Source organism: Puma concolor, chromosome D1 (genome assembly GCF_028749965.1).
Source record: "Puma concolor isolate L17-30 chromosome D1, mPumCon1.1.hap2, whole genome shotgun sequence".
Classification (NCBI taxonomy): Eukaryota; Metazoa; Chordata; class Mammalia; order Carnivora; family Felidae; genus Puma; species Puma concolor.
Genome location: NC_141676.1, coordinates 90543868 through 90566868, shown reverse-complemented (window position 1 = coordinate 90566868; position 23001 = coordinate 90543868). Strand labels below are relative to the sequence as shown.

Here is a 23001-nt window from a genome sequence, read left to right as displayed (position 1 = left end):
GGCCGGCCGCCGGGCGGGGTGCTAGGACGCAGGCAGCGGGAGCCATCCGGGGCGCGGAGACCGGGCGGGGCCCCCCTCGCCCACCAATTCCAATAGAACGCATAAGTTCCTACAGATATTGATTGGTTGGAACAGACTCGGAGGTTAGGAGCCCAGCAGGAAGAAGGCAAGCCCCCCCCAGTAAGCACGTGTCCTCGCGGCTCTCCGAACGCTCAGCGTCTCGAGGGAACAGGGAACCGAAGCCGCGCGGCTGGGAGCGGCCGGCGATGAGCCGCGGCGAGTGGGGCTGACGGCACGAGGGCCCGCAGGCACCGCGGGATCGTGCTGCGCTGGCTCTTCGGGCGGCGAAAACGGTTTAAAACCTTTTGCTAAAACTTAAAAAAAAAAAAAAAAAAAAAAAAGAACGCACGCCTTTGGGGGATTACTTTTTATTTTTACAATTCATTATTGGGATAACGGTCAGGGCAAGGGTCATTTACGGTTTGGGATCTCGTGGGGGACGGTCAGGTTTGCGGCTCCGCTTGGGGCAAGCGCGTGGAGGGAACTCGAGGGAGCGCCGAGGGTCCTTGGGAATCGGGGTAGAAGGACCCGCGGGTCGTCGGGGCGCCGGCCCTGGGGCCCGCAGCCTCGGGAGCCTCAGCAAGGACTCGACTTCTTCCTAGCGGGGGAACTAGGCGCGCCTGCCCGCCCCCCGACCCGGGTGGCCGGTGGAGAGTACCGGACCTCCAAGGAGGCGCGCGGGGTCTGGTCCCGGAGGAGCGGCCGAGGCCCGGCCCGCGGGCGGGGGCGGCGCGCGCTCCCCGCACGGCGCGCACACCCGCGCGCGCACCCTCGGCACACACACCTGGAGCTCGTCCCAGGAGGGGGGCGGGGTGGAGAGCCAAAGCGAGTGTCTTAAAATAGAGAGGCTGGCAGAGGAGCGCGAGACGCCGCGAGGCGGGAGGAGGCGAGCGAGAGAGGCGGGCTCGAGGCGTGCAGGTCCGCGGCCGGCTCGCACGGGCGGACTGGGTGGGGTGGGCGCCGACGCCCCACGGCGGCCGGCCCTCGGCGCGGCTCCGCACCAGGCCCTGCAGGAAGCGCGCGCTGATTGACAGCTGCGCTGTCCCAAAAAGGCTCGGCGAAGATGCTGATCTAGACGCGCGGCCGGCGCGCCCGGTGCCCGCTCCCCTCCGCGCGCCTCCCGAGCCCGCCGCCTCCCGGCGGCCGAGGAGCCGGGCTGAGGTCCCCGCCGGCGCGCCAGCCCCCGCGGCCCCGGCCGGCCGGCGCTCTCCCCGGCTCACCATGCACTGCCACGCGGAGCTGAGGCTGAGCTCGCCCGGCCAACTCAAAGCAGCCAGGCGGCGCTACAAGACTTTCATGATCGACGAGATCCTTTCCAAGGAGACCTGCGACTACTTTGAGAAACTTTCCCTCTACTCCGTGTGCCCGTCGCTGGTCGTGCGACCCAAGCCCCTGCATTCCTGTACCGGTAAGACGCGCCGCCGCAGAGCGGGGGTGGTGGTGGTTAGTGGGGTGCGGTAGCTTTCGCGCAGTTGTCGGGAGCTTTCCCGCCTTCGACCTCCCGCGGGAGGGCGAAAGGAAGGGTCGCGGGGATTCTTGTGTTGTGCGCCGGCCCGGGGTGGGGGGCTAAACTAGGCAGCGGCGGGCATCGCACAGGCGTCCGCGACCTGGGAAGGGCCGGGCAAGGTGTCGATCGCGAGCTTGGAAGTGGAGTGGAGGTAGCGGCCCCCTAGGAGCGGCCGCTACTGCAGCGCGGGCGATCCTGCTCGCGGGAGAAGAGCTACCCCCTTCCCAGCGCCGCTGTGGTTTTCGGCCGGAAAGTTCAAACACTTGACCCGGTTCAACGCCTGAATCGTTGTTTCAGGACGTGGTGTTGCGGCTCCCCTCGAGTTAACTTGTCCAAGCTCCTCTTGTCTCCCCTGGGAGTTTTACAAGTTAATCAGTATCCTGAGGTTCTCCACAAGATCCAGAAATCCTTGAACTTCACTTAAAAGGATCTCCCTCTGTGGCGGTAGTTCTGGAAGACGTCGCGTTGTGGTGCATGCAAGCTGAGGAGGTCACCTCTTTTTGTTTTAAGTGACTAAGAAAACAGGCATAACAATAAAAACATTCTTCACGTCTGGTTTCCTCTATCCACAAGACCTAACTCAGGCCAATAGGAAAGATAACATTTAATAAATACATTGAAAAAGTCGTAGGTTTGTGTGGAAAGTAAGTCCAGAGGCATTTTTAAAGCTTTGAGTGCATTAAGAGAAGCTCCAAGTTTCAAAGTGCACCCTGGCATTCGAAGGATTTAGGCTATCGAAAAGCAGGCATAGAAAAAAAAAAGTTGAAGCAACTTTTACAAAAAAAATAAGTTATCAGCTGTGGTTTCAACTGAAGGTAAACATTTAGTATTTCCCAACGAAAAGGAACGTTGAGTTTATGTTTGTGGCATGGGTGCCATGAGATAATTTAGTTATATTGAAAATGTAAAGCAAAGAGCTAGCAGTGTTTTTATTTAATTATTATTATTATTATTATTATTGCTGGCAGTGTTTTTAAAAGACTTTTTTTTTTTTTTTTCAACTTTCAGGCCTGAAGCTTCTAGTACGTAGTTCTTGGAATCCTTGGTTTCTTGGATTGTCCCAAATACATACAGCAAAGTTATTTCAAAACCAAGTTTTGTATTCCTACATGTATTTGGTTCTAAGATGAATACTATATTCAGTTATACCTTCGTAAAATAAATTTTATCTGTAAGGTGGGATTAGGCCTGATAGGCCATCACAAGACTTGCAATCCCGAATTTTAAGAACCAAGAAGTATATGAGACAAGAAACAACTAAGACACTTTAGGAACGAGGTAGATATCCTTGATGTGTATATTTTTACATTTATGTGTCTGCCATGTGCAAACCCTCGAATGAATAGACTACATATATATTGGGTAGGGGAGGTAGGCTGAATCTTGTAATGAGCATAAATTGTCATGTGCTATAATAACTCAGACACCTTTGAGGAAAAATAAGATTTAATCACAAATTTCAATGCACCCTGCTAAGACATTGCCCTCCTGCAGGACCCTAGGACAAAACAGAACAAATCTGAACACCTAGGTGTGACGCAGGCCCGGCACAATTTTTAGCGACTTTCTGCTGTGTGTTGTCCTGAAGGCAGTTTTCCTGGCTTTTAGCAGTCACAGAATTGGATCATAGTAATAACATGCTAAAAAAAAAAAAAAAAAAAGAATAAATTGCTCAGAAAACAGAGGTCCAGTCATTAATACGGGCTGAGTAAGTTCTGTATTTCACTAAACCTTGTATGAGAAATCAGTCGGAAGGAAGTAAGTTGATTCATATGTAGTTTTGAGACTGTTAAGGGTGAATTGTACATATATCACGAGCTGAAAGTTTTGCTTAGCCTTGTGCTTTTGAAGTTCATTGATGGTTCGTATGAAAGGGTGGTTGTTGGTAATGGTTTTCTTGCCCTGTCATTTCAGTGTTTACTTTCTTTAGATTGTTCTTTTGAAAAGGTCATGATTTTGCTCTCGTTGAGATTTAAAATATAGAAACTGGGATTTGCCAGTGGAATTAAGCCCATAAAAACTGGCTACAATAGTCCATACTTTCGGATCATAAGCCTTTAGTGGGTTTACAATTACAGTTAAAGCCTTACGTGTATTAGATCATGGGAATCCCATTAGTGACTTCTCAAGGGTTTTGCAAATACCACACTTTCAAAGCATTTTTGTTGTTTTTAACAGTTATGTTCAAGATCAAAAATCTTAGACTGGATAAACTTAATCTTTTTTTATTAATTAAAAAACTGGCAATAAGTTGCTGGCATTCATCATACAACTATATATGTAAATATACATTTGCTGGATAAAGATAATTATTTAGTACTTTTCATAGAACTGATGTATAAAAAGTTCAAATCAAGTGAAAGGCACAAATTGGAATTAAAATTACTGAACTTTCTCATCGTTTGGTTTGCTGTTCTTAAGATTTAAATAACTACCAGAAGTGAACCTTGCCTGGTAAAATAATGAAGTAAGAATAAAAAAAGTTACCACCCTGCACAATAAGTATATAAAATTGGGGTGGAACAAAAGCCACAGCATTTAAAAAGCCTCTACATAATTAAGTAGTCCTTGTTGTTTAGATTTAGTAATCCAGATGCCAATTTATGGTACTGAATCTCCTCAGGCAGAGGAACATGTATTCAAGTAAACTGAGAAATGGAAACATTTTTCATCAGGCAGATCATCACCTGACAGTCATTTATTATTAGACACTCTAACCTTGATGGAATACTCACCTCCAAAAAAATTGTTGTTTGTTTTAACAGGCCCTTTCTTATTACAAATGCAGTAATTTTAGGCTTAGGAGGCTGTCTCTAAATTTACTGAAGTTTCCCAAGAGATGTTCTACATCACAAAATAGGCAGGGAGGACTGGAATCCTATCCTTTGAGGCCAAGCTAAAGGAACATTTGTCATTAAATTTAAAATAAAATTAAAAAAAAAGAAAAAACCAACTAAGCCCAAAGAGAGCCTCCATTTGAAAAAAAAAAAAAAAGTTTGTTATTCAGACCATCTATGAGGGGTGAAATATGTTTGGAATTTATTTAGTGTGTAACGTGTTTTGTTTGTTTTGTTTTGTTTTGTTTAAATCTGGTAACAGCAATCCCCAATTAGAATGGGAATATACTGCCGTTTAGAAATCCGTTAACATTCTCTCATACGTGTTAGAACATTGACAGATTAAAAACCAAAACTGAGGTGCAGTTGAGGATGTCATAAATACTATTAACTCTTGAGTACATTATTTCACCTTTTTGGTTGTGATTAACGTTTCTTGGGGGGAAGAGTAGCTTGGAGAAATCTGGTTCCTCAGGCTGGAATCCATTGCAAAGATACTGGCAGAGTCGTTTTTGAAGGCTCTCTCTTTCAGTTTGACCTTTAGAAACAGGCGGTTTCTAAATTTGAGGATTGTTTGGAAACGATGAATAGCCTGCTTCACAAAAACAAGGATACAATTTATCCTACCGGGTTTTCATGGGGATGCCGAGAAACCAACCTACTGTGCTAATTACTTAGAGTTTTATTATAATTACTTATACTTATAACCTAGAATTGCCCTAGACTTGCACATGCACATTTTGGGGGAAAGGTGAATTGTAGATATTTGGGACATTTTCAGCCTGTGACCAGCACAGGGCTTTTTAAAATAATCCACCAAAACCTATAGGCTAATTCCTTTCTCCTTCTCCGGTGGAATGGTTCTGTTGGATTTCCCGGTGACCTTCGGTGGCCAGTCGTGTCGAGCTGACTGTTGCGGTTACAGAGCTGGAAGGGATCGCAGAGGTCACAGTTAGAATCTAATCTCCCCAGTTAGAATATAGTTTTTTTTTGTGAAGTGCTGGGGTCACATCAGTGCTTAGACACTTTCAGTCCACACTGGGCACTGCTGCCCTTCTCGTTAGGGGACTCAGAAATCGAGAAGACTTTTCCAATTTGGTTACACACCCGGGATAAATCCGTGTACTCACACCCAAGGGACAGTCAACCAGCCAATTAAAAGGGGCATTTGGGGAAGGGTGTTTATCTTAAGAGATGAGATGGCATTGAGAACATTTTATCCTTTGGTGGGTCCAAGAGAAACAAGTTCTTTCGGGTGGTGTCCTTGGGTTCATTTTGATCACAAAGATTGGGTGTCATCCCAGTGAAAAATGAAATGAGGTGGGGACATGTGTAATGACTTCTTTGGGAGTTGGACAGCCAGCTATTGCTTTGTGGAGTTGGCTCCCGTGATTCCCCAAATCTCAGCTTGGTCTGTTAGTCTAAGACCAAAACCCACAGGATCTTGGGAACCTGAGCATTGAGGACTGAAATGTTAATGGAAAAATGTAAACTGGGGTTTGGGAGAATGATCATTATCACCAAGTATTTGCATTTCTGCCAGAGGCAAATAGGCTTTTATTAGCAATTACTTATAACTGCTTCTCCTGTTCCCATTCTAAGGGTAAATAAAATGAGGGGTGCACAGGATATAGGACTCATCCAGGGTCAGAATATATTTGGAGCTGCGCTCTTCTGGGATCCTCAGCTGTTGTCTCATTTACTCCTTAAATTTTGTAACTCCTTTGTTAAACAGGGAGGCTCAGGGGACCCTTCGGAGTCAGTTTGAACTAGTGAATAGAGTTTATTAGCAGCTTCTTCTCCGGTTCTGATTTTCCTAATAACCCATGGGAGAATGTATAGTTCACATGTTAAAATGCCTCTCCAAATGTCTACAGTCTTTTGTATCATTTAATTTAATAATTTCATTCTACAGCTATTTATACTTGCTTGGTGATGGCACTGTTATTGAGTCCTTGTGTTTAAGTTTATTGTAAACCTTGACTCACAGTTGGGATACTTTAAACATTCCTCTAAACTACCTGTAGACCCACTACTGAGCCCTTCTTTGTTCTTCTCTAGAACATATGATGGGCAGTTTGGAATTGGGATAGGGGAACATTATGACAATTTAATATTTTTGCTTACCATGTAGAATTTTGTCTTTGAACTCCACCTAAAGGGTGTTATCAGCAACCGAACTATCATATTAATCCCGTGAAATACAACCAAAATGAAATGGTGTAGACGGTAACTCCTTAATGAAGCCAGTCTGCTCAAGTTCTTGTTGGTTGTACCTCTCTCGATTAAAACTGCATTGGGTACCGTGGACTGCATAAAGTTGCTAGTTTTATTTAACCTACCTAGGGAATCTAAGTGAAAAGATTGTTAGCTTGAATGTATCTATCCCAAGAATCTATAGGAAAGCAGTAAGGATTATAAAAGCTTGTTTAAATTGTAAGGAGAGATTAAAATGAAAAAAAAAAAAAAAGAAAAGGGAAGGAGTAGGGAAAAAGTAAAAGAGCGGGTTTCCCTAGAACTCCTGACGCTTCTCCATTCAGCATTGCACGAAGCCCCTGTCCTTCAGCATGACCTCCCCCCCACCCCCCAGCAGAACTCATGGGGCTTCTGAGATACCTGTCGGTGCATGGATAGTAAATGGCTAAAGTTGATTTTGCTTCCATACGTGCCGGACCCCTTAAAACGAGCCACCCGGAGTCTGGGCCCTGCCCAGCATTCAGCATTCACTGAGGGGAGACTGAAAAAATGTTAAGCCAAAAGCATTTTTAGGTGTCATTTGCATGTTGTTTTGCAGTCTGGGAGGAACAGAGATGAAAAGCTTAGGTAGGCCATGCGATCTGAGTCTCCCTCATCTGTACTAATCCTGTGAACTTTGGTGGGTGTCCCAGAACCTGCCCCGCCAGCGTGCGGGCTGCGTGAATCCAGCTCCAAATTGAAGTTAACCCAGGGCCTGTGGCCGAACCCGCTGATGAACTTTTCAGTGGAATGTGGGACCAGAGGATTGGAACAGAGGGGCTGTAGGGATTGGGTTGAGATGTACAGATTTAAACCTCCTTTGACATCGTTCTTTGGGGAATGCTGGTTTACACCACGGCTCATGGAGCTGGTGCTTTTCAGTGTGACACCAGAGATGAACCCCACGTTCACAACTGGATCAGCCTCTTCACCGAGGGCTGCCCAGAGCCTACGGGTGTTCCGAACTGTCAGGAACCACGCCTGTAAGTGGCCCACTTCCCTCGGAAGCAGCATGACAAAGTGGGAAAAAGAGAGGGACTGTGGCTATTCGGGTGAAGGCCCTTGATGCATGTGACAAGCCCTTCTCGGCTGCCTCTCTGGTGCCTGTCTCTGCGTTAGCTGCCTGTGAGATTGGAGTGGTTATTTCTTCCTCTACAGCACGGTTGACGGGATTAAAATTGACATCAGAATGTATTAATAATGGGGTTCAATTCAGAACCTTGTATAAACTTGGTGATATTAACAAAACAAACGGTTCCAGAATGAGAAGTGTTTGTTTGTTTGTTTGTTTTTAACCAGAAAACCTTTGCAAACTCTCAGGATTTAATTTATGTTTATTGCAGCTTAATAGCAGTTAGAAAAAAGTCTTGTGAAAATGAATGCTCTAAATAAAAACACAGTTAATTTTCCATTACAGTGTCTAATTACTCATCATCACCAGGGCATTTTTATATGGCAATTTAACTTCTCGAAAGTGGAAACTTGGCATACGTTTAAGGAAGAAAGCAGTGCTCCTAGATGGGTATCAGAAGATGGTCTAATTATGTTTGGGCTAGAGTTGACTCTTACACATGACTGCCCTGGAGGAGATGCGGGGGGGTGGGGGCGGGGGGCGGGTAGAGGGCCTCACTTTAGTCGCAAAAGAAAGTCTCTGGTTTCTTTAGTGCCAGTTGAAACTGAATACGGAGGGAGATAATTCTGAACGTTAGATGATGTGCAAGTACATCTGAAAAGGGACCCTGCCAGTCACCAGCTGAAGCTGATGTCAGGACTACTTGATAGGCCTGGAGAACAGCTATATATGCTTTCTGACTCCACTGGCAGAGTTCATAAAGATGAACATGGCCTTTCTCCAAGGAAAGGTCAAGATACGACTGAATAGAAGCCAATCTGGGAGGATCTTACCATGAAACTAAATACATTAAGAGTTCAAGCAGACAGGCTTACGTGATTCCTTTTTACTGCATCCTTCTAGCTTACCAACACGTCCTTAGCAGCATGTTCCTCTCGATATTGGGGATAGATAAACATTTTCACAATGTGCATTGAAAAGGATTGCCTGCTACCTCGGCGATGTCAGTGTCACTATTTAAAAAAAAAAACAACAAAACCCCTTAGGTGCGATCAGTGATATGATGATGGTCCTTTGGCTTTTCTTATTCAAGGATCGCTTATGAAGTGTGGGAAAATGGAATGGTCTTGGGCTTGGTGCAGTCTCATGAAGTCATGGCTGTATTTCCACCCCAGGAATACCTGGCGAGTTCCTGATACTGATGAACCTGCCAGCCTCCACCACCCACTTCCCTCTCCTCAGAGTTCTTTTCATTCTGTAACATAACCTTTGTTGAAATTCAGGATTATGGTCATTTCACAGACTGGAGCACAGCCGCTTGTAGACTGAAGGAAGTTCAAGGTAGATGTTTAGTTTAAGCAATATTTATAGGAAGCGACTTTGTACATTTAACTCATGGTAACTTACAAAGAACAGAGTCCTTGTTTTATCTCTTCTGTGGTGGGGAAATAGCTTGGGCACAGAGAGTTGCCCAGGCTTCTCTTCCTGAATCCTGCTTTATTTATCCCAAAGGCAACTATAAACTTGAGATATGTTAGAAATACACTGAACCTTCTTATTCACATTCATAACAGTCATAGAAAGAGTGACTGGTTTTTTTGAGTGCCTAACGTGTAATAAGCATGGGACTGAGTGCTCTATGATCAGCTTCAGATCATCTCTAAGAGGTAGGTGTTACTATTGCCACTTTACCAATGGAAAGCCGAGAAGTAATTTTCCCAAAGTCACAGGACACAGAAAGATCTCTTACAAAGCAATGAGAAAAAGGGCAGGTAGAAAAATTCGCCGTTCATAGAAATGAGTATCCAGATGGTGAAGATGAAAGGATGTTCTGCCTCACTGTTAATCAGGAGAACACACATTAAAATGAGATACCATTTCACACCCATCAGATAGGTGGAAATCAAAGAATCTGACTCTATTGATCGATGACAGCGATAGACATTCTCATACACTGGTGGTGGTGGGAATGTTTTTTCGGTACGATTCCTTCGGAGAGCAGTGTAGCAATACCCGTAAAGCTACAGATACACATGTACCTTCCAGCCCCCGCTCCCCCTCTGGGCTGATGCCTTGTATGTGTGCAGAGGGACACCTGTTTAAGACTGGTCATTTTTGTGTTGTTTGTGATAGTGACAAATCTAAAGCAAACTGCCCTTCAGAAGGAAAAAGGATAAAAGTACATGTGCTCCCTTTAAGCAGTGAAATTCTATACAACGAAAATGAATGGACCAGATCTATTTGTATGAATATGGATAAGTTTTAGAAATACAGTGTTGAGAAAAAAACAAATTGTAGATTGATACCTACAGCCTGATACCATTTATATGCTGCTTGAAAACATGCAGACTGATACATATTGTTGAGGGAGGCAAAGGTATGGGATTAGGAAGGCGACCCACAGGTTTTTATTGTCCTATGTCATAGTTTATTAAGGAAAAGAAAAGGCCTAATGTAAAATATGGCCAAACATCGAGATTTAACAAAGCTTGGTTGTGGGTATACAGATGTTCATTACATTATTCTTTTCTGTGTGTTTGAAATTTTTCGTAATATAAACATTGAAAAATGATAGTATGGGAGACCCTAGATGTCCATGAAACTCTTAATCTTGTGGACCTTTTGATGGCTTTCTTAATAGCTTTTCTGCCCTGAAACAGGGGAAGCTTTTAAATGCAGACCTTGTTGTACACAATCTCACAGTGGGGAAATAAAAACACTTTATAATTAGATACATGTGTACAACTCTCACTAAAACAACCACTGTAGCTTCTGTAATTGGCTTTTGGATCTCACTTAACCTCCCCTGGCTGGATGGGGGCACTATTATCACCAGGATAGCTGCCGTTTCCCCAAGTAATACTTTGGCATATGAGTAAGCGCTCTCTGAGCTGGGCACTCGGACTAGGAGGTGATTGCTCCAAGAAGTGTTTGTTTTAAATATACATCCATAATCGTGCAAGCAAGAGTCATTAGGTTTTTTTTTTTTCTCTTCTTAGTGATGTTTAAAATCACAATAACTTTTTTTTTTTTTTGCATCTTGCATTTGTATGTATTTGCTGATATGATATACCACCCTTGGCTTTTGAGCAAGGTTTGTCCATTGCTAGTGACAATTTAACTTTAAAAAAATTGTCTGGAGATAGCGGTGAATACCAAAGAATCTAAATTAAAATGTAGCTTATTAGAGGGAAGAATGATGTTGGTATTGCCATATGAAATGACCGAGTGCTCCTTATATTTTGGAGCTGTGATTTTATTTTTTATTTTTATTTTTTAAAGTTTATTTATTTATTTGGACAGAGAGAGAGAGAGAGCAAGTGAGCATGGGGAGGGGCAGATAAAGAGGGGAGACAGAGAATCCTAAGCAGACCCTGCACTGTCAGCACAGAGCCCAATGTGAGGCTCGAACCCATGCACCATGAGATCATGACCTGAGCCGAAATCAAAAGCTGGACGCCCAGCCAACTGAACCACCCAAGCACCCTGGACCCATGATTTGATTTTAAAACTTTGATATGTGGTATCAAGGCTTGTTAAGAAGGGATGAGAACTGTTACCATGGAAATCACATAGATAGCTGTGTGTTAGGAATAATAAATGGCCATCCTGTGGTTTGGAGAAGTTAACCTAGACCATATTACTCTACAGTGACAACTGTGGTGGCAGGTGCTTTGCTCAGCCTGTCTTAACATCCAAGACCTTTTTTCTTTTCTCTGCAAAATAGTTCCAATTTAGAAATACTGCTGTTAAGATATTTGACAAAAATGTGGCCTTTGGGGGCTTTATCTCTCTGCATCCCTCAAAGGGAAAATATTCTTCAGTGCGGCCCAAACAGGAGTTGGCCAATGCGTTTCCCCTTCTTAGACCACCCCTCTCTGCCTCAGTACAGCTGACTCTTGAACAACACGGGTTTGAACTGCACAGGTCCGCTTGCACATGGATTTTTTTTAATATATAAATACAGTACAGCCCTGTGGATGTATTTTTTCTTATGATCTTCTTAATAACATTTTCCTTCCCCCAGCTTCCTTGATTGTAGGAATACAGTACATAATACACATAACATGTAAGATATGTGTTAACTGCTTAGGTTGTGGGTAAGGCTATTAGTAATTAAGTTTTGGGGAGAATCAGAAGTTAGATGGTGATTTTCAGGCACACTGCAAACTCTTTCTTGTCCAAGAGTCAACTGTACATACAGAGAAGCAAAGAAATCTAAGTACTGTAGGGCCCACATCCCACCCGGACGATCTGTAGACAGTGCCACAGGGCTTTCTTTGGTGCTCAGCAGTGCAGCCACGGTCAGCAGCAGGAATTAATGACCACATCTAGAGGATTATGGCCAAATTGGACATGACTGAAGGGACGGTGGATCTGTCAGATTTGTTGTCCATGAACAGACTTCCACGAGTTGCAGGAACAAGTTCTGCAATTTATCTTAACCTATGTAGGCACTTGCAGTGGTCAGAGTAGATCAGACGGGCTGAAATTTTCACCGTGTCTTACTCAGTCAACCTTCTGGATCTTTTCAGTGAAATCTTACTCCTCGTAAAATGGACCAGCTGGGCTGGAGGCAGTGAATGGAGAAAACATTATCAAGAAAAAGTTCCAGAGAGCTGCCGCAGGATGCTCTAAGTAGGATAAAATGCAGAAGGACCTGTTCTTGCCACCCGTGGAAGTCTATTTGTTGGCAACAAATCCAACAGGTCCACCTTGGATCTTCTGTTTGGAACTCCTTGGGAAAAGACAGGCAAGGATTTAGAATATTTACGGTTACTTTTCAGCAAGTTTCACTGAGAGAGAGAGGTAGGAATCCTCCCAGTTCCAATCCAGCTTCCTTTTCTTCTCATGACTGAACATTTTACTGAAATAATTGGTAAGTCGCCCCAGAGGACATTGTTTTGGAGGACGTTGTTAATTGTGTTATCCCTGGATATCATGGCAACTCATTATTGCTCTTAGCACGTTAGACAGCTGTGTGTTCTGGAAGCATGTTTTCAATCCTCAGTTTAGAGTACAGTATAGAGGAGCATTCTGTGGGAGCTCCGGTTTTGTTTTTTTTCAAACTGGGACATTGAGCCTTGGAAGTTAGAACAATTAGCTGCATAAGCAGAGTGTTTCACTTGTCAGGTAACTGCAAAGTTGAAATAGAAATAATTATAAATGGTAACCGCGTGGCAGACACATTCCTGCATTGAGGCATTTACCTTAAAGGGAGACCCTCTCTGTAATAGTTGTGATCACTGCTTTTCCAGTGAGAAAGATGAGACACAGGGACACTAAGAAATAGATAGTAACAAGGTCACATGAGTAAGTGGCAGAGTTGAGATTGGAACTCAGGTCTGTTTCCTTCAGTACAAAGCTCCGTACTGTATATAATCATATGAAAATGTGTAAATTAGAAGTCACATTTGTCCCTTTCCATGGAGTCCATAGAAAGTCTGTACTTTATATAAAGCAAGGCCCAATGACTGTGAAGGAGTTTACTTTGAACGTGGTAACTCCTTTACACTTATTGCCAATCATTTAGTGTGTGTCCTCCAGTCTTTCCTTTCCTGTGATTATTTGGGTCTCTGAATGATTCTAGACAAATTCTAAGAAGCCATAAGGTCTTTGGAGTGAGATTGTGGACCTACTGCCTTCTGGCTGTGTGATTCTGAACACATCTCCTTGCCCCTGGATACTAGTGTCCTTCTCAGTATGACATTCCCAAGGCTTCTTTCCTTAAGGTGTTTCCATGAGCTATGATTCTTTGAATAAATCTTTTCTGTGGGGGTCAAAGGTGGAATTCCTATTCATTCATTCATTCATTCACTCATTCATTCATTCATTCTTGTGACCCAGAGAGAAAGAATATGTATGCTTAACCACTAAATGCCAGTCGACTGCCTTGTGAGTTAAGACTTGGAATATTTTTCATGAAATATTCACTATTAAGTTTAGTGGGGAAAAAAAATCTGGCTATTGGTTTGGCATCACTTTAAAAAGAATAAGAGACTAATTTTTTTCACATTATATCTAATTGGGCTGGGGTAGGTTCTGGGAAACTCTGTTTTCAAAAAGAGATTGTAATGATTTTAGTGAAAAGTCAAGTTTGGGAGCCATTGTAGTGTAGATACCAGCTTAAAGGTGAGATTGATAAAATTTGTACCCTATGACTCAAATATAGGAAGCCGGTTTAATGGAATGATCCTTGTGGATGGATTTTGAGTCAGATGGCACTGTTTGACCTTAGGCAAGTTATTTAAACTCTCTGACTCTCAATTTCTTCATCTATAATGGAAAGATAATATTAACTGCCTAATAGGGTTAGTCATGTAGGTTAAATGAGATAATGCATATAAAGCTTTTAGCATAGTTCCTGGAGCGTAAGTGCTCAGTAATTGATAGCTTCGATTAAAAACAATAATCTTATAATCATAACCATGTCTTGGTTGTCTGAAGCACAGTCCTTTAGAGACAGATCACTATCCTTGATGAATTAAACTCACGAAAAACGAAATATCCTTAAAAAAACCACTTCACTCTAGGGCATTCTTGTGAATTATGTCATTTCACTAACTGCCTTTTGAGGCCTCTTGCATCCTGGGTGGTCTGGGAGCCAAGTTCAGGTCTTTATGAATAGACATGTTTGATTCCCTCACCTTTCTGTTTTATGATATAAATTCAGAATTTTGTAAATTCCTAAATGAGTGGCACAAACAGGTCAACATGACATCGTCACAAACTGTGCTTTGTTATGTCATTTTTTACAAGAGTTGCTCAGGATTAATTACCTGTAGGAAACGTTTCATCATACAGCTGTGTATCTCAAGAACTGTTTTAGAAAAGTGGCAGAATTTCTCAAGTTTAAATGCTTTTGTTCTTTGAAGAGTACAGTTAGGGATAGTCTTGTACAAGAGAATATGAATATTCTTCTCTTATTTCAGAGTACTGAGAGAGAAAAATAATTCAGTTGTGACCTTTTTTGAGGTGATGTGGGAAAAGGTAGGTTGGGAGACAGTCATTGTCCTAGTATATTGGTCTGTGATTCACAGGGAGTTCCAAATAAAGCCCCTGTTCTACAGCTTTTAAATTCGTAGAGGGGCTAGTTAAAGATTGCTTTCTGAATGGTAATGGTGACTGTTGTGTGGATGGGATTGTGTGGACAAGGGTTTTACATGGACTTCTCCTGGAATTGTGTTTCTCAGCTAGCCACTGGTATCTTAGGAGATAAGTAACTGCTAATGAAATACTTTAATCAGTGAATCCCCTCCATAGTGTGAGAAAAATTCTCTTGATGAGGAGTTCTCGCCTTCCATGGTATGAAGGAAGCCCCAGTGAACAGGGTGGTACCTCTCTCCACCCATTTATCATGATGATTCCTACAAACAGTGTCTAATGACATCGTTCAGTTTCAGTGGTGGGTTGGGGGCCAAGTGGAAGCAGGTGAAATAGAATGAGTTGATACGTCATTAAGGCCACCATGGGGAGGTAGTGATTGGCATAGAGAAGACTCAGCTGGTTCCCTAAATTCCTCAGAACCAGTGTTGAAATAGGACTCAGTTGGAGATAGAGATTTTTGGCAGCTTGTTGAGAATTTTCTGGTAAAGCCATGAATTCAGAAAAGCAGTGTGTACATACGTCTATTACAGTAGTAGGGGCATAGGCAGAAATGGCTTGGGGATGAGAAGGAATGTTGGCAAGTGGAGAAAGGAAGAGTCGAGGGTCAGGAAACGGGTTATACTACTGAAGACTGAAGCATGGGTCCTTAGATGCCTGCTCAGCATGTATTATCCCCAGCAGGAAAACAGATTTAAAAATGAGAATGGAATATTTCATTTTGGAAATTGCCCTGTGAGTATGTGCTTATTACCAGAGGCGTTCCTCATCACTGACAGCTATTGATGGCTTCTGATCAGGCAGTGGCCCGCCCAGCCACTCATGTTGCCTAATTATCATATATAGTAAGGATGCATTAAAGAATTTCATCATCCTGGGTCACAAAACGATCATTATTATTACATGATAATACAGTATGCATGAAGTGCCAGGCAGGAAATTGCACGTACTTGATATAAAGAGGCCGTGTGGGAGCAGAGTTCAAAGTGGAAATCCTGTCAGAAAACCTTTCTTGGGCCCTTCACTGCCTCAGTTTCTGCTATTGATAAAGCAGACCTACTCCCCCATGTGTTGGGGAAGAGTGATAGATTAAGGAGTACTAATTTAATGCTTTGCAAAGATAAAGGTGTGGTGAACATGCACAGACTTCATGCAAGATTAGCCACGCAGTCTCAGGGTAGTAACGTACATGATTACTGTGTTTCTCTAGACCGCTAGGCCAAAGGCGAGCCAAATTTGGCTGGCCACCTGTTTTCCTACTGCTATGAGCTCAGCATGGTTTTTACAGTTGTAAATGGAAGAAGAGAAATCAAAAGAAGAAGACTTATTTTGTGACATGTGGAAATTACCTGAAGTCCCAATACCTCTGTCCATAAAGTTAGATTGGAGCAAAGCCATGCCCACTTGTTTCCATACTGTGTTGGGTGGGCTTTCATACTTCAACAGCAGAGGGAAGCAGTTTCAACAGAGACAGTATGGCCCACAAAACCCAAACTATTTACTGTCTGGCCCTTTACAGGAAAAGTTTGCAGACCCTTGAACTAGACTACTGGAAGTAGGGTTCCTCTGTTGTGTAATAACAGTTATTACTGATCCACAACATGTGATGTCATCTTAGTTATTCCAGGCCACAAAATACCTCCTTTGATTCATCACAGACCAGGGTTCTGTTGTCATCCTGTGATGTGTGAACGGCCTTGGAAGTGGGAGTTTACTGGGAAATTTTGCAGGGACGCTTTTAAATTGAGACAAGGCTCTTGGAACTAGGGTTGAGTTTCTGACCCTTTCTAGAAATAACGCAAGATTTTTCTGCACCAAGAGAGGGGTTAACAATATTTACAATAAAGTAGTCAGGATTCAGTTGAATTCTAGGGACTTTTCTTTGCTGTCCTAACCCTCAGTGGGTTTTCCCAAAGGAAATCTGAAGATGAAAACTTTTTAGAGTCTGGGAGTACCAAAATTACTGACATTTTTCAGCTTGAGGTTTGGGTGACATTTTCTTTATTTTCTTTATTTTTTAAAAATATTTTATTTTTGGGGCGCCTGGGTGGCGCAGTCGGTTAAGCGTCCGACTTCAGCCAGGTCACGATCTCGTGGTCCGTGAGTTCGAGCCCCGCGTCAGGCTCTGGGCTGATGGCTCAGAGCCTGGAGCCTGTTTCCGATTCTGTGTCTCCCTCTCTCTCTGCCCCTCCCCCGTTCATGCTCTGTCTCTCTCTGTCCCAAAAATAAATAAACGTTGAAAAAAAAAAATAAAAAAAAAAAAAATTTTATTTTTAAGTAATGTCTACACCCAAACATGGGACTCGAATGTACAAGTCCAAGAACAAGAGTCGCACAGCTCAGGGCACCTGGGTGGCTCAGTCTGTTAAGTGACCAACTCTTGGTTTCAGTGCAGGTCACGATCTCACAGTTTGTGAGTTTGAGCCCCTCATTGGTCTCTGTGCTAACAGTGCAGAGCCTGCTTGGGATCCTCTCTCTCCCTCTCTCTTTTCCCCTCCCCCACTCACATGCTCCCACCCGCTTACTCTGTCTCTCAAATAAATAAATAAACTTAAAAAAAAAAAAAAAAGTAGAAAGCTTTTCCAATAGAGCCAGCCAGGAACCCCTGGGTAAACTTTTACATACTTCTCACTTGACTTTAACTTCTTGTCTGTCCCTGGAAATAATAGCAATAATAATACAAGTTCTGCACTTACATGACCATAGCCCTCGATTGTGGTCACACATTCTGCCTTGGAAATTCACACCTTTCGGAACTTTCAATTATTCAGGGTCGGGGGCCACCAGACCTTTCAGGAAGAACAAACTATGATTCTCTTGTTGCCTCAGTGCACTCTTATTTGGTTTTAGGCACTTGGGTTAGGATGAGGCTTCTAGTGTCTGAGGCAGCCTTTGAGCTAATGGAGCCCTTTCGGAAGTGGGAGATATGAAATAAGTTTGATTCATGGTAACTTCCTACCCACTATATTTATCCAGTCACGGCGCTGAGAATCCTTCAGACATTGCCCTTACCACTAAAATGGACTTGGAAAGAGGTGTGTATACTGGAAGGTAGGTTAACTTAAGAAGAAGAAATCACCGACGTCAGTAGGCACCGTTTGACCTCAAAGAGAAGCATACACGCTACCTCTGATTTTTTTTTTAACTCCAAGTGGAGATGAACTTGATTAAGGGACAGTAATAACAATGATAAACAAAATAAATATAAACACAAAATTAAATATAACATCAAACACTTATTTAATACTATTATTTCTTGCACTCAAAAATGAGGAAACAGAGAAATAGACCTCTTCTTGGATGGGATAGTATGGCAGAGGAGAGGAAATCACATTTTAGGTGGTATAGAGATTAATTAAATTGGGAGATAATCTCTGATTTCTACACTGCTAATATAGGAAGTGGGGGGAAAAAGCCCTACTCAAAATATATGGGTGGAGAAGTAGAGGAGAAACCCCAACTTTGTCACAAATAGGGAACTCTGTTGCTTAATTTGGAGCTTCAACTCCTGAAGGATTTCTTATTTTTATTTATTTATTTATTTATTTAAATTAAACATTTTTTAAATGTCTATTTATTTTTGAGACAGAGACAGAGTGTGAGCGGGGGAGGGGCAGAGAGAGAGAGGGAGACACAGAATCCGAAACAGGCTCCAGGCTCTGAGCTGTCAGCACAGAGCTCGACACGGGGCTCAAACTCACGCACCGTGAGATCATGACCTGAGCCAAAGCTGGACGCCCAGCTGGCTGAGCCACCCAGGTGCACCCCCCGCCCCCAAATTTCTCTTTTTGAAAAGTAGTGCTGCCTGGGTACAGAGTAGATCTGCAGCAGTATTTTAAGAAAATTTCTGGGGCGCCTGGGTGGCGCAGTCGGTTAAGCGTCCGACTTCAGCCAGGTCACGATCTCGCGGACCGGGAGTTCGAGCCCCGCGTCAGGCTCTGGGCTGATGGCTCGGAGCCTGGAGCCTGTTTCCGATTCTGTGTCTCCCTCTCTCTCTGCCCCTCCCCCGTTCATGCTCTGTCTCTCTCTGTCCCAAAAATAAATAAAAAAAAAACGTTGAAAAAAAAAATTTATAAAAAAAAAAAAAAGAAAATTTCTGATTTTCTCTTATTATAACTCATTTGATTTTCCTTACCTAGTTCTTTATTTCTAGACTATAAAACTCCCCGGAATGATTAGGATATCTTTTTCCCCAAGGAATGGTGAAGTCCTGGCTGAAGTCCTAGGGAATCCATTAGTGTCCAAATTTGCCAAGTGAGTGAAGGGTGGGCGCTGTTCAGTATTTTACCCATCATGCTTTACTGCCTTAGGTACTGTTCCAGGATGGGTATAATTTAACTTACCTTATTGTTAAGGTTAAAAAAATTAAATGTGAATAGATAAAACTGTTTATACAGTATATATACGGTATAAAGAATAACAATATAGTGAACACCTGTGTGTGACTTCCACTCAGTTTAAAGAAAGGACATTTATTCTGAGGTTACCCTGTGCCTCTCCCCAACACTGCTCCATTCTTCTCCTCCATTAGAGGTAACCAGTATTTCCATTCTCTGTTCATATCCTGCTTTTCTCTGTAGTTTTACCATATGTTTGTATCTCTAAGTTACAGATTGCATGACTTTGCTCGTTTTTTAACTTCATATAAACGTAAGTATGCTGTGTGTATTTTTTGTGACTTGTGTTTGCATGTAGCACTGCATTCCCAAGATTCATCTATGTTCTGTGTGGCTGTAGCGTGTTTAGTTTTTTCCTGGCTGTATACTATCCAGCGTGTAAATACACATTTACCCATTATATTGGCGGACTTTGGGGTTGTGTCCAATTCTTATTAGCGATATCATTGTTTTGAACATTCTTGTTAAATTCCTTTTCTTAAACCAGTGATCAGGAGTATTCACTTAAATAGTGTTTCTATGAAAAGGATAGTCTTACAGTTTAATGAAAATTGTAATATGTATTTTTTAAACAAATAGGTGTTGTTTTTATTTGGATGCCTGCTGCATATTAAATGGATTTATTTTTGATTGCTTTTTTGGTTAACTTTTTTCCAGAATTGAAAATGATTTGTATGTTTTATTTTCTAATGAATTGAAGCATTTATTGGAAAAAAAAAATCCCTGGTAGAGGTTTTATATATTTTCAAAATAATTTTTAAATGTTTATTTTTCAGAGAGAGAGAGAGAGAGAGTGTGTGTGTGCAATCAAGCGGGGGAGGGGTAGAGAGAGAGAGGGAGACACAGAATCCCAAGCAGGCTCCAGGCTCTGAGATGTCAGCACAGAGCTTGATGTGGGGCTCGAACCCACGAACAGTGCAATCATCACCTGAGCTGAAGTTGGACACTTAACCGACTGAGCCACCCAGGTGGTTTTAAAATTTTTATTTTTTAATAAAACAAACAAGGTTGAAAACAAAGTAATCTTAACTAGAAGGTGAAGTACTTTCTTCTCTAAATGAAACATTAAGTAAGCTTTTTGTCATCCAGAGCAACAGAGAGCAAATACTGCATTATATAGGTAACATGGTCTTTGCTCCACCCGTTTCCTTATAGACTAGAAAAGAAATGTTTAATTTGGACATTTTTCAACCTAAAAAGATAGTCGTTAAAAACTTTCTGAAATAATCTATGGAGTTGTACAAAGGCACAGAGGTTTAAAGCAGGTAGGGATCTATACTCCACCCTGCTGTTTTTGACTGGAAAGAGACCCAAAGCCCAGAGTAATTACGTTACTTAACCAAGACCACAGAGGGGCCTGCCATGCCTTTTAAATGCAGCTTTTCTCAAAGAGCTACAGGAACCCACAGTTTCCTTTGTAAGTCATCAGCCGCTTTTCCCGGTCCTATTTTTTGCTTCAGTGCATCTTATTTATGATCATTTAAAAAATGAAATCATTAATCAAACCTATCATGACAATTTAAGGCTTGATTTTTAAAACTGCTTTTCCCCACCCTGTCAATTGTGCTGACCTTAGAGAGATTTTATTTACTTCCCGGAGCCTGGTTTCTGTCACTGACAATATTTCCATTGTCTTGCAACTCAGCGGCCGCCATCGGTGTTGGAAGACAAGCACTAAGCTTGAAGAATCCTGCTGTAGTGTCAACAAATATTGGCACAGGCATCTCTTCATCAGCTTGTCCACAAACTGTCCTGGGGCTTTCCCTCTTAAGGAAACAGCAGCTTTGCAAGAGAGAGCTTAATGAGGTCATTTGGATTAGAGGGGGGTTAGGGGGCAATGAGTTCCATGCATTTAGGGTTGGGTGTGAGGCTTTTAATGTTCTTGGAATCTCACCGGGCCCTCCCATCACACCCCCCCAGTGCCCTGTCCAGCCCTCTCCCTCTGCTCCCATCCTGAAATAGCCATGGTTCAGCGTGGAAGAAATTTGCTCCTCTAATCTTCCTGAGCTGGTGAGCTCTGCATTTGCCAGGGGAGGGGCGGGGGGGGGGGGGGTTTGACTTGGTTCCCCTTAAGAACAATCTCTGAAAGCTTAAAATCCGTTTTACGAACGGAACAGGAGCGCAAGAGAGGACTTGGAGGCACACTGTGCAGATGGAGTTGGTGACCGAATAAGCTGCTGTGTGTTTCTCCGCCTCTCCCTTATTGAGTGGGAAATAGATACATCAGTAATCAGATGTAATCAGATGTACCAGTGCGCCCGGGTTTTGCTGTAGAGATTGACTGAGCTGCGTCTCCTGAATCTTACGCGGACAAAGGAATTTACCTCTGAAATAAATATTTAAAAATAGATATATTCTCCATGTTTCCTTATTTTTTTGCATCAGAAAGTCAGAGAAGGCGTCTACAGAAAGTCGGAGGGAACGGTGATTGCGAGATGCGTGGCATGCCCCCGCACTGGGACACACCAGCTGGCCTCTTCTCCTGCCCTCCAGCAGCACCTGGCTCAGCTACTATACCGCACTGAAATTTTCTGTTTGTTTGACTGTCTCTGCTGTGGGCCTGTGAGTTTCCATCAGCCGAGCAAAGTGCCTTATTCATCTTTGTGCGGCTGGCACCTAGCATAGTTTGGCACTTAGTAGGTACTGAAAACAGTGTGGTTTTGCACCTTACCGAAACTTGCTAAACCTGCTGCGATTTGTCTCTGCCTGGTGTCGCCTTCCAGCACTTAACTTACTGTAGGCAGTGTAGTCTTTTTTCTGCTCAGCTTCTCCCTGCTTCCTCCCTACTAGGAACCTGTCTAGGAACCGGCATGCTCCTACACCTGCAGTTTTCAGATGTTGGTGCTCCTTCCTGGACCCACTTTTTTTTTTTTTTTTTGGTCTCAGAATTTATGATATATGCAGCTTGTCACACACGTGGCTAATAGACTTTATTATCTGGAATTGTCTGCTCTGGTGTGAGAATCCTTAAATTTAAGGCCTGTCATTCAATGAAAGTGTCTGGTGCTCTAAGTTCATATCGATTGTACTTCCCCATGAGGGATAATGGTTCATTTCCAGTTAATCTACAAGACTAAAGTGTAACTTACTGGGGTGGGGGAGATGGGAGCTAAATGGCAGCTGTTGAACAGTGCATAGCAACTCCTCACAACGGCTTAAACATGAAAAGGGAATTGGAGTAATAGAATATGCTGGAATTTGATGAGGACACCGTGTGCTACAGGACATGGGATTGGAACTTGCAGTTGTAGACAATGACTACGCCTCATGAGACCAGAGCCCCTGAGCCTTTAGCCCCGCAATGCCCCAGAAGAAAGCCTGGTGGAATCACCAGCAAGGTTTCAGTGTAGCTCCGGGGAGCTTTACCCTCCGTTGGCACGCAGCATCCATTCCTTGCTTCCTTACTTGAAACATCCATGTAATAGACATACAGTTCTTGCCACCTTGGTGTCATGTGAAGTTGATGATCAGAATAATTGCAAAACCTTTTAGAATTTTCAGAGATTGGTTGAAAAGCACTAAGAAACTGAAAGAATAAGTCACCTACTATATAAAACTGGTATGAAACATCTTTGCATGAAAGAACCTGGCCATTGCTGGCAGTTTTGGGAAGATGCCCTAAAATGTTCACAGCTTCACTTCCGAGTGTGACCCATTTGGAGATGAAATTATTAATGAACTCGCGTGCCTCTCTTTGTGCACAGGAAATTGTACAGACGGCTGTGATTTTATGCAAATCAGATTCTAAGCAAGTTTATCAAAACTTACAATGTCTACATTAAAAACTTT

General features: G+C 42.9%; 1 protein-coding gene across 1 annotated transcript in view; it reads left to right on the top strand.

Annotated features, from left to right (window-relative positions):
• The first annotated feature begins 1208 nt into the window (after positions 1-1208).
• BARX2 (BARX homeobox 2) overlaps positions 1209-23001 on the top strand; it is a 76425-nt gene continuing 54632 nt past the window's right edge. Inside the window, exon 1 of the mRNA XM_086678669.1 lies at positions 1209-1468. Within this exon, the coding sequence (XP_086534795.1) occupies positions 1282-1468 (187 nt within the window). The 5' untranslated portion in view covers positions 1209-1281. The remainder of the gene's footprint in view (positions 1469-23001) is intronic.